Source organism: Pelecanus crispus, chromosome Z (assembly GCF_030463565.1).
Source record: "Pelecanus crispus isolate bPelCri1 chromosome Z, bPelCri1.pri, whole genome shotgun sequence".
Classification (NCBI taxonomy): Eukaryota; Metazoa; Chordata; class Aves; order Pelecaniformes; family Pelecanidae; genus Pelecanus; species Pelecanus crispus.
This window is the reverse complement of record NC_134676.1, coordinates 1,833,857-1,847,096: the sequence shown is the minus strand read 5'-3', so window position 1 is coordinate 1,847,096 and position 13,240 is coordinate 1,833,857. Positions and strand designations below refer to the sequence as shown.

At 40.5% G+C, this 13,240-nt stretch overlaps 1 protein-coding gene across 3 annotated transcripts; it reads left to right on the top strand.

Moving 5' to 3' along the window:
* The first annotated feature begins 1,424 nt into the window (after positions 1-1,424).
* Positions 1,425-13,228, top strand: CZH18orf54 (chromosome Z C18orf54 homolog). 3 transcript variants are annotated; one of them, XM_075725998.1, is made up of 9 exons: positions 1,425-1,439; positions 1,904-2,045; positions 2,680-3,009; positions 4,505-5,281; positions 6,780-6,930; positions 8,108-8,216; positions 9,640-9,771; positions 11,345-11,418; positions 12,286-12,805. In XM_075725998.1, exons 3-9 carry the CDS (start codon positions 2,730-2,732, stop codon positions 12,386-12,388), a joined length of 1,626 nt encoding a protein of 541 aa, XP_075582113.1. In that variant the 5' UTR covers positions 1,425-1,439; positions 1,904-2,045; positions 2,680-2,729; the 3' UTR covers positions 12,389-12,805. The 3 variants fall into 3 exon arrangements, with proteins under 3 accessions (XP_075582113.1, XP_075582112.1, XP_075582114.1); XM_075725997.1 differs by lacking the exon at positions 1,425-1,439 and having other exon boundaries at positions 1,730-2,045; XM_075725999.1 differs by lacking the exons at positions 1,425-1,439; positions 11,345-11,418; positions 12,286-12,805 and adding an exon at positions 13,179-13,228 and having other exon boundaries at positions 1,730-2,045.
* Positions 13,229-13,240: the final 12 nt, after the last annotated feature.

Sequence of the window (13,240 nt, the reverse complement as noted above, 5' to 3'; positions counted from 1 at the left end):
CAGTTTATCGCCTGAGATTCTGATTCTGCCCTGACTTGCTAAAGTCATTAGACTAGTAGCCAACTTGCGTAGCGCAAACACACGAGGCTCAAACAGTTGAAGAGAGATTTTCTTCTTACATCAGAGCTTTACACAACAATCATTACAGGCTGTGCTATTGTTGAAACTCTTTGGCAAGCGAGAGGCCTGGCTCTACCAACAAGCAGAGCAGCAAGGTTGCAGAAGCCACCTTGACCGAGCCACCCAGCACCCAGCCCTCCCCAGCGCGGACACCTCCTGGGCGCCGGAGCTCCCCACCTCTCCGCCCTTCCTCCCCCCAACCCCTGCGGTATCTCTCGGGGAGCTCTTTCTCATAAGGACATCAACAGTAGCTCTTGGGCCAACAGCGCTGAACGCTTCTGGACCAGCCTCTCGCACAAAATTAACTTCATACCTAGACCTTCATGGGGCTGTCCCGTGTAATGGGTTGCACAGACTCTTTCAGTGGCATCCTGTGGAATTTCATAGAATCATAGAATTGTTTAGGTTGGAAAAGACCTTTAAGATCATCCAGTCCAACCATTAACCTACACTACCAAGTCCACCACTAAAACAATTAAGGGGAGAGGAATAATTAATTTAATTTTTCCTGTCTTGGTGGCTGGATTAGTTTTTAATGGAAGTAAAACTAGGAATCATTCAGGTTGGAAAAGCCCTCTCAGACCATCAGCCCAACCATCAACCCAACACCCCCATGCCCACTAAACCATGTCCCCAGGTGCCACCTCTGCCCGTTTTTTGAACCCCTCCAGGGATGGGGACTCCCCCGCCTCTCTGGGCAGCCTGTTCCAACGCATTCAGCCAGGTGCTCAGGGCTTGCGGCCCCGAAGGAGGGCTGCCCGCTGAGGACTAGGGCAGGGCACAGACTCCCGGCGCCTCCAGCGAGGCTGGCCGCGCCCACCAGCACACACAGCCCCCGCACCCAGCTCGGGGAGCGCTGACAGGCGAAGCCGAGCGCTGAAGACGCGGCGGAGCCGAAGGCCTGGACCGGCGGGACCCCCATCCTCCGCGGAGGCGGCCCTGAGGCGCGGCGCCCAGCCCGGCGAAGGGCGGTGGACAACCCACCCGGCAGCCCCGCTGTCCGGTTCAGGGGAGGATGGGGAGGATGAGGAGGATGAGGAGGATGAGGAGGATGAGGAGGATGAGGAGGATGAGGCGGCAGCACCGGCTCGCACTCACCTCAGCGGCACGGAGCGGCGGGACCCGCAGCGGCCCTTTCCCGCCTCCCCGCCGCGGGGCATGCCGGGAGTTGTAGTCCCGACACCGCCCGCCCGCCTCCGACTACAACTCCCGCGGGGCTGCGCGGCCGCCCCTGCGCCTGCGCGCCGCCATTTTGCAAAGGGGCGAGGTCCCTTCAAAAACGCTGCGCGGCAAAGCCCAGAGGAGCGGCCGGCTGTGGGGTGGGGATGCCCGGGGCTCCCGGGATAGGGATGGGCGGGCAGGAGCTAGGGTGGTGCACCCTCATGGCGTTTCGGAGGGGCTGTGCTGCTTTAGGCGCTTCTTTTCCCCGTGCTGGCGGCTTGTTGTGAGGGAAAGGGGGTCGGGGGGTGCCCGCTGCGGCCGGGTCTTCCCCTGCGGGCCCGCTCGGCCTCTCCCCGGGGATGTGGTGTGGGGATGGGGCCCCGGGAGGTCTCGGGCCGGTGCCTAGCCCCGCTCCTCGGCTTTCTGGGGAAAGCCGCTCCGGATTTGGAAGAGCTAGTCCCCGCTGTGCCCTTTTCATGTCAATCCTTATGCTGCTGTTGCATGGTGATCCCTGTATGCATATGATACTGGATATAACAAAGCTATTAACTTTATTCCTTGTTACAGCACCTGTTTCCTTAACACCTTAACAGATTTTTTTAAAATGCTGTTTTATCTACAGGGATGAAGCGAGCTGTTACGTTTCTTTCAGTGACCTTGACCATCCTGATCACATTTGGAACAAGCCTGCGCTTCCAACTCTTCAATTAACAGTTTTTTGGGCTTACAAAGGCAGGTTGGATTGAGTTGACTAAATTGCATAGGTAGGATGGTCCTAAGTGCTCCCATGTGGCTTGTAAAATTCTTTTGCTCTGTGTACCCATTCTGGTTATATAAAGATATCTGCAAGGGTAATGGCTTCCTACTCCTGTTACATTGAGTAGTTTAGTTTTTTCATACTAAGCTACTTTTACTTCTGGGTTCCTGTCCCTGAAGGGTACTCTTTTGTGCTGGTTCTGAAATTGAAAGTTATGATACTTCGGTGCATTTTTGCTGAATTGCATGTTTGGTGACAAACGTCAGTAATTCTTACGTGAAAGCCTGTTCTTCCAAAAGCAGGGTACCGAGGTTCCTCTAGAACTAGTGAGGAGCTAGATTTTCATGCTCTTGTTATATTCCCACCACCACCGCTAAAGTTTAATTATACAGGAAGTTTTCCCTATTGTTGTGGGTTTTTTTTTTTTTCCCCAGAGCCTTTATTTTCTGCCTTTGTCCTTTTCTAGGGGTAGCACATATATATGACAAACTTATTTGAAAAGCAGCAAGTTGAATAGTGAAATAGTAATTTTTAGGAAAATAATAAAATTACATAAGAAGTAAAAAATTCTAGATATGTTACAGTTTGAGGAGACATTTTAGTGCAGATCACTTGTGGTTTTGTTTCTTTTTTCCATTTAGATTGATTAAAAAGATGAGTGAAGATTCTGTTAGAAACCTGGATAAAAACCATGACAAGCTCAATAAAAGAAAGCGGTATCTGCTCTCCTGAGTCAACAATATCTTCTCTTTTAACAAGCTGTAGCGCTGACAGCAATAATCCATACCCAGACAGTTTGATTCAATACAAGGACAAGTTTTATAGCTCTGCATCTGAGGCTCTGGAGGCTTATATTGAAGATTTTGATCTAAGTCTCACATCTTCAGAAATAAGCACTGGAAAAATCTGCATATGTCAAAGCACTCCCAAACAAGTTGAGTTTTCAAAGCGTCATGCCAAAGAAAAACATGGTATGTCTTTTGCAAATATGTCTTTTAATAAGTTGTGGTGTTTGTTGTTCATGGTTTAGGTTTTTTTTTTCCCTCCATTGCCAATGGCATTGCACCTCCTTGTCTCTAACCTAATTAATTGAAGCAGTTCCCTTGAATGCTGCTTTGTCTTGGAACAAAATTTGCCCCTTATCCATTGATTTTTATGGAGTGTACTTTTGGCTCTGAAGTCTAACCCATCAGGGTAATGTGTATGGGTTTGAACTGGCTTTTGTCATTATTAGTTAGCTTGAATAAATAAATACTTAATTGATTATACGAACTCTTATGAGAAGATCTAGAGTAGATTACTGTGCTTAAGCTAATTTATACCGCAAATGCGTTGTCCACTACATTGAAAATAACAGTCCTAAGTACAGGCAAACTTTGTACCTGAAAAAGGATGCTTGCCTGGGTTGCATTGGCATGGACAGTTATAGTAACATATTGTATTATTCAGGGCTTTTTCTTCACTGTAGCCTATAACCTTCCTCTCGCTTCACGCCTTTCCTTTCTTTCTCTTACCAAGACAGCTGGTTTTTAGCTGTGTTTAGTTTTCTGTTTATATCTTTCTAATGCAAATTATCTTCTACTTAAGTTTAGCTGACTTCCCAAACAAAAATAAGCATTCTGATTATCACTAAAAATGAGAAACTGTTCTATAAAAGCTGTCATCTGCTCATATTTTACTCCAAAATTTCTCTGTTGCTTTTTTTTTTTTGCAGAAGTCTCATTAGCTCCATTCATGTATTAGCTAGTCTGCATGTATGTTTTGTATGTTATAATAGTCTGTAATATACAGTTTCACTTACTAATACTACAGTGAAAGTGAGAAAAAATATCTTCCGGGTACCAACTGAGGAAAACCTATTTTCGTGAATCAAAGTGCTTCATAGTTTCAGTAAAAAAAAAAAAAAAAAGCAAGCTATAATTTTTCCCTGAAAAACTGCCAAGTCAAATCTTATATAGCATGTAAGTTTCTGTTGAATCACAAAATGGGTCTGTAGGCCCATTATCTGGCTACTTGCCTTGCAAGCTATTGCTTTTAGCCATCTTTTTCGCTAGTAAATGTGCTCAATTTCAATATGGGGAAAGTCATCTTTAATGTTACTGTGTGGAGGAAGTGTCACTACTTGGACTGAAATACTAAGGATGTATCTGCAGAATACACAGTTCTGAATGTGGAACTAAAAATGGACTCTAGAATGTTGAAATCTTGTTTCTCAAATAAAAAGTTGAAGAAAATACTCAAAGCTCTAAACGTTATGTGCTATGAAAGGAGTGGTAACTTTTGACTGATGAGGTTTTTATCAAGATTCTGATTAGAAACAACCACTCTTGCAAGAACTGTAATTCAGTACCCCCGGTAAAGAATATATTTCAGCTTTAAATTATGACTTCATGTTAGATCTTACAAATATATCATTTTGGTATGCTTGAAGGTTAGCAATTCATGTAAAATATCTCTGTTTTTCAGCACTGGACGATTTTAATCAGCACATAGGATTGGGTTCTCTTACTTCACCCTGTAGAAGGCAGACTGAGTGTGACCTGGACTTGATTAGTCTCGCGACAGATGATCTGTTAGCTTTTCCAGCAGATGGATCGCTGCCCTTTGTCCAGAGTAGTCCTTTTAAATCAAGGCATCAAAGTAGTGAGTGGAACAGGCGGTCACTTAAAACATCTTTCTGCCCTTACCAAACCTCATCACTTGATACTGAAGGTGGTTTCAGTCTCCAGGAGAATGGGAAAGCTGTTGCTCACCGGAATCCACACAGAGACTTCAGCAAAAAGAAACACAGTGTGTATATGTCCGATGGGTACAATTCGGTCTCTTCTAAAGGAAGTTTGAGACCCTTGTCTCTTCAAGAGAATTCTAACAGTTTTCCTCTTACGAATTATCCAAGGTGGCTTACCAGTCAGAAGTCTGACTTAAGTGTGTCAGGGTTAAGTAGTATTCCCAATTTTCACTACCCGGTCTGGCTTAAGAGTTACAACCTTTTTTCTGATGCAACTAAAGAAAGTGATGATCAAAATTTTAATATACAAGGCAAAGCTTCCTCTTCACAAACTTCTGAGATCCTGAAAAAAAGACGTTCTGTAGATAAAGCCAGCTCTGTTTTTTTTGAACAAAAGAGCTGCCTGGATCTGAGAGGTGATAACAAAGTAGAAGAAAGTTACAACTATGACAATCCAGATGCATGCTGCCAATTTGATAACTCATTTTCAAGACATACCAAAAAGCCATTCAGAGGTAACTAAATTTCATATAATTCGTTTTTTTAATTTTGAGGGTATGTGTATAGAGACATGTACATTTTTTAAACCACCACTCTCTAGCCATGTTAGTCAGACTGTGCTGTACAGTAGATTTATTCATGTCCATGACTGACAAATGATTCAAAGCACCTTACTAGTAGTTGACTAAGTTAAACAGCTTTTATACTGTAAGTTTTCATATATAAATCACTATCTAAGCATTCCTTTTACAGCAAAGTATTTATTACAATGGCATATTTAGTACCTTACTGCGAGATAATGACAGTAATTCCATGAATACTTTAATAGAAGTTCAAGCATTAAATTAAATTACATGAAGTGTAACCTTGGGGGTGAGAGATTCCTAAACATAGTGTAAATGAACCTGTCAGATTGGTAAAAAATACCATTTATCGTGCAGTCTTTTTCCTCTACTTTACACAGTCAGCAGGAGATATTTGTAACCCATATACTTAGGTTATCCAGTGCCTTCAGTTTATGTAAAGATGCTCCTTGGGAATCTCTCATGTAGCTACTCTTTGCAGCAGGCCATCGTCCTTCAGAAGCAGGGAGGGCCTCCCATGGTGAAACGCCATCTCCGTGTTCTAAAATAGCAAGATTTGCTTGATAGGAGAGACTAACACTTCGAAGTGTTAATTACCTTCACTTCTGTCTTAAGTATTCATTCAAAAAGAAAAATATTTTTTCTTCATTATGCAAAGTATAAATATTGATCTCTCCCTTTTTCCAAGAGGTTATATATAAAAACTAAGTTAAAATGTTATGTTGTGGATTCAAAGTGACAAAATGCCAGATATGCGAATGTCTGTAAATACCCTTCTAATGTGTGTGCATGATGAACTTTAAATACAGGGTTATATCTTTTTATACACACAAAATTTTACCAATCATGAACAGGCTAGGTATAAAAAAATATATGAGAATATGCCTGACATTTTGAGTGCCTATCAACCTATTTTTAAATGCGAGTCCTGTATGTGACTGTATATGTGATTTGCGTGTATGTTTGCCTGATTTCTCTCCCAGGTGTCTGTAAAAGTAGCTATTGGAAAAACCTGTACAAAATAATAAGAAAATTAACCTAATAACTTAGAGTATTATTAAGTAATACATAACATTGCATTATGAATTAATTATATTTTCTATAGCATGAAAGCAGATTAGAAACATTAAATAATCTTGAATGCTGCATATGATACTTGTTCTGTGTAAGTCAGGAAAAGAAATGCTTGACTACTTCAAATACTCTCCTGGCTAGAACCTTGCAGATCCCATTTGGTACCGATGACTTACATGCCATGCTGCCATACCAAGATAACCAAAGGAGTTGTATTTGGGCTGTACTGTCTGTAAAATATTTCCAGTGCTGATTTGTCTGTAGTAATGTTCTTTGAGTATTGCATAAAACTAAAAGTACTGTGGAAATAATGCCCTTGAAGAGGGTTGCACACATTGTGTCCTCGTTTTTTTAGAAGACCAGCGTGAGCTCCTTACCTCGAAGGCTGACAAAGGTCTGGAGAGTTCAGCTGAAGATTTGTCAAATACTCTGGAAAATGGTGGCAGTCCTTCTACAACAGATATACTAGGAGCAGAAAGATCATGGGAAAATGCTCCAGGTACTTTGTAAGTAAACATATGTTGGAATAATTTGTTCAGGAAAATGCATAATGTACTTAATTGCTTTCGTATATGGATTATAAGTAATGGTGATGTGGCAGGTACATAAAGAAAGGATTTACTATTAGATTTCTTGCATAGTGCTAAATGCTTGATATTTCAAGGTCAGGATATTAGTGCGCTGCTTTCCCTTTTTCATTAACTTGCAGAGTGCGCTATCACTATTACTTGTTGTTGCCTTTTAATATTTCTTATGTATCTTTGTATATCAATGATATATTTCAAGAGAAAAATTATTTAATGGAACTTAAATTGACAGATTTAATATTTTAGGAAAAACAAGTTAATAGTGGGAAGTCCATTTTAAAAATCAAAAAGTGGTGTGGCCTTGGGAAGCTGTGGAGCAGTCTTGGAAGTGAAATTTCGGTTGTTCAGGAACTGAAAGGTTATTTCACAGGATCAAAGAATAATAAAAATCAATGCTAGAATTTCTGGCAGTAAAAACTGCAGAAGCAGCTAGGTGTATGTTGTTCTGGGTGTTGTCTGTCGGTTTCCCTTTACCCTAGAAGGTTTTGAACTATTGGTTAAACCTAGCAATATTTAACAGGTGAGTACAAGTCTCAAACCACAGCATTCCTGCATGTGATGATAATAGAAATGGTACTATTCATGCTCCTGTTGAGGGAGAGGCTAATAATCTAGTCTCCTGCTAGCCACCAGAATACCCACGTATGAGAACATCACTGGAAATCAGGCTTCATTAATACCGGTTTCTATGAGACTACTAGCTTTGAATTAAAATACCTTAGAGACTGTAGAAGAATTAGAGGTCAGTAAGCAGAAGGTGAGGTGACTATTTTTCTTTAGATGTTGAATATTAATAGAGGAGTACCAGGTGTAAGGAAAACACCCATGTGTAATAAATTATAGCTAAGAAGCCCTTACCTTGCTTTTTTGGGTTTTTTTTGTGGCTACCCAGGTTTTGATTATACTGGCAAAACTGGAAAAAATAGTTGTGCGTTTCTCACACATACACCAAAGTGCTGACAGGACTACTCGGTGACCCCTTGGTGTTGCATTGATGCAATATATCTGCTTTCATCATAATGACTGTATCCTAAAACAATTCTATTAATTTATAAACCTGTTGTTATTCTCTATTGTGTGTTTAATGTTGGTTTAGCAAACCACCAGTGCCTGTGTGCTGTGAGGACATGGAGGATGCTCTACCGTTCCCCAAGGCAGATATCATACATAAGTTCTTGGAAGACTGTTTAAATGACAAAAATAAGGTCAGTAAAATTGAGTATTTATTTCTGAGTGCACTCAAAATATGTAAGGCTGGTAAATATTAGAAGGGGGAATACCTGTAAATTGTTTTTTCTTCTGTAATACACAAAGTAGGAAGTCTAACTGCAGTAGTTTAGTCATATTTGAGCATGATGAATTCATACAGTTATTAAATCCTATAATCAAATCCTTGGTCACAATTATGATTAAGAAGGCATCTAACTATAAAATGCTTTGCTTGTAATAGTTTGACTTTTATACTCTGTTTTGTTTAAATAATAATTTTCCTGCCTCGAGTAAAGGAAGACATTTTTTTGTTATTGATGTATTAAATACTACTAATTTCCTTGCCTGGCTGATGTACTGTTGGGTATGAGTCAAGTTCAAGAGGTAAGTTAAGTAATATGTTTCATATTATTTATGCTGTTGCACTGGAATTGGATCATGGATTGAATCTACTCTTTTGATTATTCATTATTTTACTTCTATTCTTACATATTAAGCACCTTCTTGGCAGTCTTAATATTGTTCAGTCTTTCATTTTGATTGTTTGAACCCTTTATCCTTTTCTCAGCTAGGGAGGTGAGCACTGGGCCCAGTATTCTAGTTGAAAGGCATAGTATTAATTTATGTACTGGTATCTTTTTCCTTTACTTTCTGCCCTGCTGTCCTTGAATCTTAACTGCTCTAAGATTCTGTTTTCCCATCTTGTAGTAAAGAGAGCATTACCCTTTAAGTTTTTCCACTGTGACACATGCTTCTGTTTCCCTAAGGAGTTAATTGACACAGAAGCTAACAATGTGTGTGAGTAATTCAGATTGTTCTCTGAATGGTGCTGCACTGTATTTCATCCTTCTTGCTTCCTGTTCTCTTGGTTCTCCTAGATCACCAGACATTTCTAGACATAAGTATTTCTACAAATTATATCCACAAATTTTTGTCACCTTGAGTTAATTTGCTTTTTTGATTTAGAATGAGCAGAGAGCATATAGATGCTAATTATTTGAATAAATCTATGTTTATCATCAAGGAAGCTTACTTGCTCTGTCAGTTATAAAATGTTGAAACATGTTCCAGCACTGCTGTTGTAGCATTACAAGGACCAATAGTCTTAATATTCTTGAATTATTTTACATAAGCCGGGGCTGAGGCCTTTCTGTGTTGCTTCACATCTTCCTAACAATGTATGTATTTACACTGATTTCACTGACCGTACAGTGGTATAAATTAAGACAAACCAGTGTAGCGTCATACACGTACAATTTATAAATAGACCTTTAAAGAATAGGTAGAAGGAAACACTCGCAGAAATTAGCCTTTAACGTGTTTCAGGGAAACTTCAAAAGTTGTTTGTTTTATTTTGTTTCGTTTTATGTGCACTGCAGTACACTGCAAGACCAACAAATTCTTTGGGTTTTGGTTTAGGAAAATACTTTTTCTGGAGGTCATCATCCCAGGCCCCTTGAAACTTTGAAGCTAATGTTGTTTAAACTTCAAGCAATTCAGGGAAGTTTAAGCCAGAACACAACTGCTGAGCAAAAGGAAGAGTTTGAAAAAGTGAGTAGGCTGTTTCCTTATGTTGTATCTTTTCAAAATTGATGTGCTGTGTACCTTTCTGAGAAAAAAACACTAGTCCATTTACGGACTTGGTTTCCTGGTCATGTAAAACAAGCACTGCCAGCAGATTCAATCCAGTTTGCGTCGGGAGCATACGCTCAAGACTGCTGCGCCCTAAATCCCCTGTGCCTTGTTGCTGCTGTTGGAAATTGGAGGCTCTGTGCTATGTTACTGTTGTAACATAAACGCTGTTTGCAGGGGCTGCATGTGGCAGGTCAGTAACTGCAGAGTGGCCTCGGCGGTGCTGCGGAAAGCAGTGCCTGTGTACCAGGAGATGGCGACATTTCAGGCGGGCCTGCCCGAGGAGAGCAGGCTGTGCTCCCCTCCGCTGCTCTGGCAGTAGCTGTGTTCTGGAAATGTGGTCTTCTGATAGTATCCCTATTAATTCTAGGCTTTCAGGGGCGTGTACCAAATTTTTAAAAAGCCAAGTATTCTCAAATGCTCTATCCTTGCCTCCTTTGGCTTCAGTGAGTTGGTATTTTCTGGCACTTTTGTTTCAAAATTATTTAATAGACTTTATTATCTCTTTACCTTTTTCATAATGTTGCTTGCATGCAGTTCTTAAGCCCTATGTCCTATACTCAGTAGCGAATGAAATGCTCCATAAATATGTGGATCAGACAGGCAGGGTGAACGGACCGACAGGAACCTCATGAAATTCCACAGGGGCGAGTGCAAGGCTGTGCACGTGGGAAGGCAGAAACCCTTGCAGCAATCAGGCTGGGGACTGCCTGGCTAGGGAGCTGCTCTGTTGAAAATGCCCAGGAGGTCTTGGTAGGTACAAGCAGAACATGAGCCACCAGCATGCCCTGGCAGCGAAGGAGGAACGGCAGGGCCTGGGCTATATGGACAGGAGCACAGTCGATGGATCAAGAGAAATGATTGTCCCTCTGTATCCCCCAGCACTTAGTAGACCACATCCGTAATACTGCATCCAGGTTTAGGCCCCTCGCTTTGGGAGAGACAATAAGCTGATGGAGGGGCACCTAGGTGGTTGGGGGCTAGAGTGCTTGTTTGCGGGGGAGCTGAGAAAAGTGGGCTTGTTCAGGCTGGAGAAGAAGTTTTGGGGGACCTAATAGAAGTCTTCCTGCACCTATGAGGAGGTGCATCAAGAAGATGGAGCCAGGGTCTTCATAGTGGTGCATGGTGGAAGGATGAGAAACAGGCATAAATCAAAACAGGAGGTTCACAGTGGATGTTGGGAGAAACTTTTTAACCCTGAATGACGGCCAAGCACTGGAACAAATTGTTCAAGAGAGGTTGTGCAGTCTCTGTCTTTAGAGGTTTTCAGGGTTTGACTAGATAAAGCCCTGAGCAGCCTGCTGTAACCTCGTAGCTGCCTCTGCTTTGAGCAGGAGCCCACCTGAGGGCCCTCCCAACCTGAATAACTTCTGTTCTACAAAGTTGTTAGCGATACTTTCCAGTGCAATGTGCTATAAAAATGCCATGGTTTCTGTCATATTCAGCTACTTTTCCTTCCCGTAGGTAACAATTCTCTTTTGTTCTTTTTAAGCTTTCTGAAAAAGCAGAAGCTGAATTAAAACTGTGTGACAGTGAGGTAATCCCTCTTACTAATTCTATTCAGAAGTAAGTGACCATTGATTTTTCTGACTTTTCACTGTGTTCAAAAAGTGCAGAAAAGGAATGATAAATTAGCTGAGACTTGTCATGTAATCTGAAAACTTTGAGTAAACCAGTAGTGAATAATTAAAAACACGGTACTCCCCCGCTCCATGAACTACCTAGTGAACGGTTGCAGAGATGTGCTTTGTAAATCAACATTTGTATTTCATGTATGTCAATAGATTAATTATTGCTACACATAGATGGACTCTAATCAGGCTTGGAGAAGTTTGTAATATGGGTAGAAGTATTTTCTTACTTTTTTCACTACAGTGGAGAAAATTATTCCTAGAAAACATTTCGTTAATGAAATCAGCAGAGTCCTACTGAACAGTTATAAGTGACTAAAGAAATAATAAGCTTGAGAAAAGGCAGAATGGAAAACAGGGGTTTATTATGTAGAACATTTGTTTCAACAAAACTCAGTGTTGCAGTACAGTTTTATACTGTAATGTAAAATTAAAAGATTTTTTAATTTAAAAAAATACACTAACTTCCAGTATTGATGTGCTATTTTATAACACTGTTTTGCAGTGTTTACACCCTGTGTTAAATACCCGTTCTGTAATAATTTAATAGAAACTGTGTGTTTGTGTGAGCACCTGTATTTGAGAAGATGTGTTTAAAATTTCAGTTCCGAAGTGTTTTACTTTTTTAAAAAAGTCTTAGTGTTTTTTACAGAACAGAATTAAATGGAACAGTTAGAGATGTAAACTGTATATAATACCATTCAAACTGTTAAGCTGTTTGTAAGAAATCGATATCATTTTGTGTTAAATGTAGACAGTAATATATACACTATTGTTAAAGTCTTCATTTTTCCTAATCTAGGGCTTTACACCATTTGTCACGTCTTAGATGTCTTGTTGAAGATAATGGTAACCAACAAGAGCAGACCGATGATCATGAAGATAAACAAGAAAAAAAAGAATAATCTGTGAAGCTGATATCTAAGAATATTTTAATATTGTGTAGTTTAAGTAATTTGTCAGCCCTACTACTAGTCAAAATTTTTTGAAAGCTTAACCAGTGCATGTTCTCAAAATGTTGTATTCAGTATTTCTGTACATATTCATTCTTTTCATTAATTACTTCAAAGCTTAACTGAGTATTAGTGCTTCCAGTAGGACCTAACAATATGTGACAAGAGATCCCACTTTATAGAGAATATTTAATTAAAATAATGCGAACATTTTCATGGAAGAATCTTTGTGTGTTTATAAAAATTTACAAAAAACCTAAACTATTTGGCCAGCTCTAGTCATCACTTCCTTATAGAGCCTGTTAGAAACAGAGGGAACTCAATATCATGTGTAACGTTAAGCAGTAAGGTTTAGCAATAATATAATTACGTAATATTTTCTGCGCTGTTCTTTCTTACGGGACTTGAGTTGATGTAACTGTGTGCTCCTTGTTCCCTGACAACAGACTTACCAAATATATTGTATCAAAAGGTGTCTGAAGTCTTTTTGAATGGTCCCCCTTTCACATCCTAGTAAAGGCTGGTTCCCTGGGGAGAGAAGGCACTTGTTGAGAGGCATCCTGTGCAGGAACACAGAATGTGTGCCAGCTGAACTGCTCCGACAGCTGGTTGTCACTGGTACTGGGAAGTCCTAATCTCCCTTCCATTTTCCTTGGCTTCGTTCTTAGCTTTAGAGCGTATAAAATCCTTCAGTGGGCCTAAATAGGCAGAGAAGTAATAGAATTTGTTTTTTCTTTTGCAGCACAATGGCATAGAATTAGCTCGTGAAAGCCACTGATAGGCACTGGAGCTTGTGCAGGGGAG